Here is a 2954-nt window from a genome sequence, read left to right on the forward strand (position 1 = left end):
TAGGGTCTCTCCAGGAGCTGAAACAGCTGGCACTCCGCTCGAGCTCGTTCAGCCATAACAGTCCGCACAAGTCGAACCAAACATCTGTAACAAAAAATAAAACGCTCCACCCACATCTGCTGAAACTCTTGATATGTAGAAATGAAAACATGGCTGTTTTAAGGATTGTGGACAATGGACGAGGCCTGGAACTACAGACGGTCCGGAGCCATGGAGGGCGTCTTCCAGCGGCCCCGGAGTCGCTCAAGGCCAGAGTCAAAGGAGGGCTGTCCCACCACTACCCCTCCTTCTTGCGAGAGGCGTGGGCGGACAGGATGTCAAGAGGACGCATCAAAGCTGCAGAGAAGACAAACACAAGAGGAGACACTTTTTACTCAAATGGACGCTGAAGGGATCTATTCAACTTCAATACACTCGACCTTTATTTATACAGGTTAGTCTCATTGAGTCACGAGGACTCATTTACAAGAGACCTGATTTAGACAGACATATAAAGTGCAGACACCAATAAACTACAGTAAAAATACAATTAAAATAAAAGTAGTGTTATAAAACAACAAATCAAGGTGCCATGTAAAACAAGGTAAAACGCTGAAAACAAGAACATATTTGCTTTGATGGTTTTATTGACCTCCTCAAATGTTTAAAACCCCTTAAAGAAATTAAGGTGGACAGCTTCAGTTCTTGTTGCAAGGTGTTCCAGGTTGTAGGAGCAGAGAAAGAAAAGGCCTTTTTGCCAAGTTCAGTCCGCACTGAGAGGACGCTGCAGGTAATGATGTCTTGAGAGCGCATGCTGTAACTGCACTGATGGCGTGACAAATGGGAGGAGCTATAAGAAGGTAGCAGAACAAGGAGTGATTTATAGATGAAAATGAGCCAGTGAGAGAGCCTACATGTAGATAATGACCAACTGACCAGTGAGTACAGGGTGCAGTGATGGTACGGTAGTTACAACCAGTTATGAATCTTAGCACACCGTGGTAGACAGCATCCAACATCTGCCAGCAGCTGGCAGGGGCATTCATGTAAATAATGTCACCAAAGTCAATGGCTGGTTGGAAAGTAGCAGCTACAAGGTGTTTTCTGGTATTCAGAGTTAATTAAAATCTATTTCTGAAAAAGAAACCCAATTATAATTTCAGTTTCTTTATCAAGTTTTCAATATGTGGTTTTAAAGATAGATGGTGCATCAACCAAAACTCCAAAGTATTTGTAAGAATCTACCAACTCAATATTAACACCATGCATGGATGAGATAGGAGGAAGAACTGCTGGCACCTACTTTCTGTTTGAAAACAACCTCCCTTTGGTTTTATCATTATTTAGCACCAGTTTGAGATGGAATAAGTCTGACTGAATTATGTAGAAGCTGGAAAACCTTCACAGCTGTGTTAGCTTGACAATAAACAATTGTATCGTCAGCATAGAGCTGCAAGGATGCATCAGGAATGCCTTGACCTACAACAACCTAAACCTAAAAACAATTAAAGTTATAGAACTCACTACATCGCCTGGAGGCTTTCATGCCAGACATTTCAAATTTAAAATCATCTTCTGAAGAGAATGGACACCGCTGCATCTGTTCTGACCACTGCTGCTTAAAATCTGATGGATTCTTTCAGACCAGTGGGTACGAACTGATTGTGTGCTGCTCATTAAAGCACAATGGGGGGAGCAAAAATAAAAGCTTTAATCACATGTTATTCCACCCTAATTCTCTAATAGACCTTAATTACTGATGAAGTTTGACATGTGATGCTGCAAAAAGCCATCACAGCATGAAACTGAGCAGGACGATTATAATTAGGCTTTTCAAAAAGCTGCAAATGACAGAGACTAGTCCTTTTTCTAAATAATCTTGTCGTTCTTGCGTACAGTTTTACTCTGAACCTTGGTCTTTCTAATGAGCTTGACCGTGTGCACATTCTTCATACACCCTAAATAGGTCATTATTAAAAGCATCAAACCTGATTCAACTGGCTGAGAGACTTTAACTCATTAATCTACCAGATTCTCTTCGTATGAAGGCAAATAGACGATTTTATTATCTACGGTACAGGAAAAATATGAAAAGTCAAAAAGCACTGTGCAGACAAAAGAAAATAAATCAGACTTGTGAAGCTGTGCACCTTCTAGTCAGCGCTCTAATTGTAAATCGATGAAACGTTCACCTGAAAATGCCTGTATGCGTTTCAGCTTTTAGTTTATCAGCTTTATTAGAAGCGTGAAATAAAGTTTTAATTCAGGCGTGCGCTTTCTTTACCTTGTTTGCATCTCAGTTTTAACGCACACAACGCATGTTCAAATCTGACTGAAACACGGACGATAACTGGAGACAGTGTGGGATGCTAACCGCTGAGCGATTTCTGCTGAAAGCTGGGGAAGAAGCTGAAACCAGGCTGAAACGTAAGGCAAGGACAGTCTGGTAAAGCTCATTGGAAAACCATATAGAGTAGTCGCTTCCGACTTTGTGGTCCGTTTTTCGAGTACTCGCTTTATTGCGGTGTTTCAAAATAAGATTGGACATGACACACAACTGGCTGACTGATGGGTGAGCTGCATTATCAACATGGATTTTTTATTAAAATAAACTATTTTAAATCATTTAGCACCTGTGTGCAGCCCACAGCTGTGGGAGAAGCTTCCTCCTGCAGCTGATCAGCTGATTTTGCTCTGCAGGAGATCAGCTGATCTCCTGCAGAACGAAGAAGTGGGCGTGGCCGAGAGTGCAGCAGGAGGCAGTGAGCAGAAATCATGACATTCTGTGCTTTTTTAGAGAGTTCAGAAACATGGTTTAGAATATTGCAAGAGTGTGGGAAGGATTTAAAACGCATATGTACATATATGTATATATAAAATAAACTATAACTAGCTACTTGTACTACTATTCCTACTTGGCGGTTTTTCACTTATCGTAGGTCTTCAGGGTACGGATCCCCCACGATAAACGAGGG

At 41.4% G+C, this 2954-nt stretch overlaps 1 protein-coding gene across 1 annotated transcript in view; it reads right to left on the reverse strand.

Moving 5' to 3' along the window:
• Positions 1-317: 317 nt before the first annotated feature.
• Positions 318-2954, reverse strand: part of ccdc85al (coiled-coil domain containing 85A, like) — a 45316-nt gene continuing 42679 nt past the window's right edge. The window contains exon 4 of the mRNA XM_037690266.1: positions 318-336. Coding sequence (XP_037546194.1) covers positions 318-336 — 19 coding nt within the window. The remainder of the gene's footprint in view (positions 337-2954) is intronic.

Source organism: Nematolebias whitei, chromosome 16 (assembly GCF_014905685.2).
Source record: "Nematolebias whitei isolate Nwh7 chromosome 16, NemWhi1, whole genome shotgun sequence".
Classification (NCBI taxonomy): domain Eukaryota; kingdom Metazoa; phylum Chordata; class Actinopteri; order Cyprinodontiformes; family Rivulidae; genus Nematolebias; species Nematolebias whitei.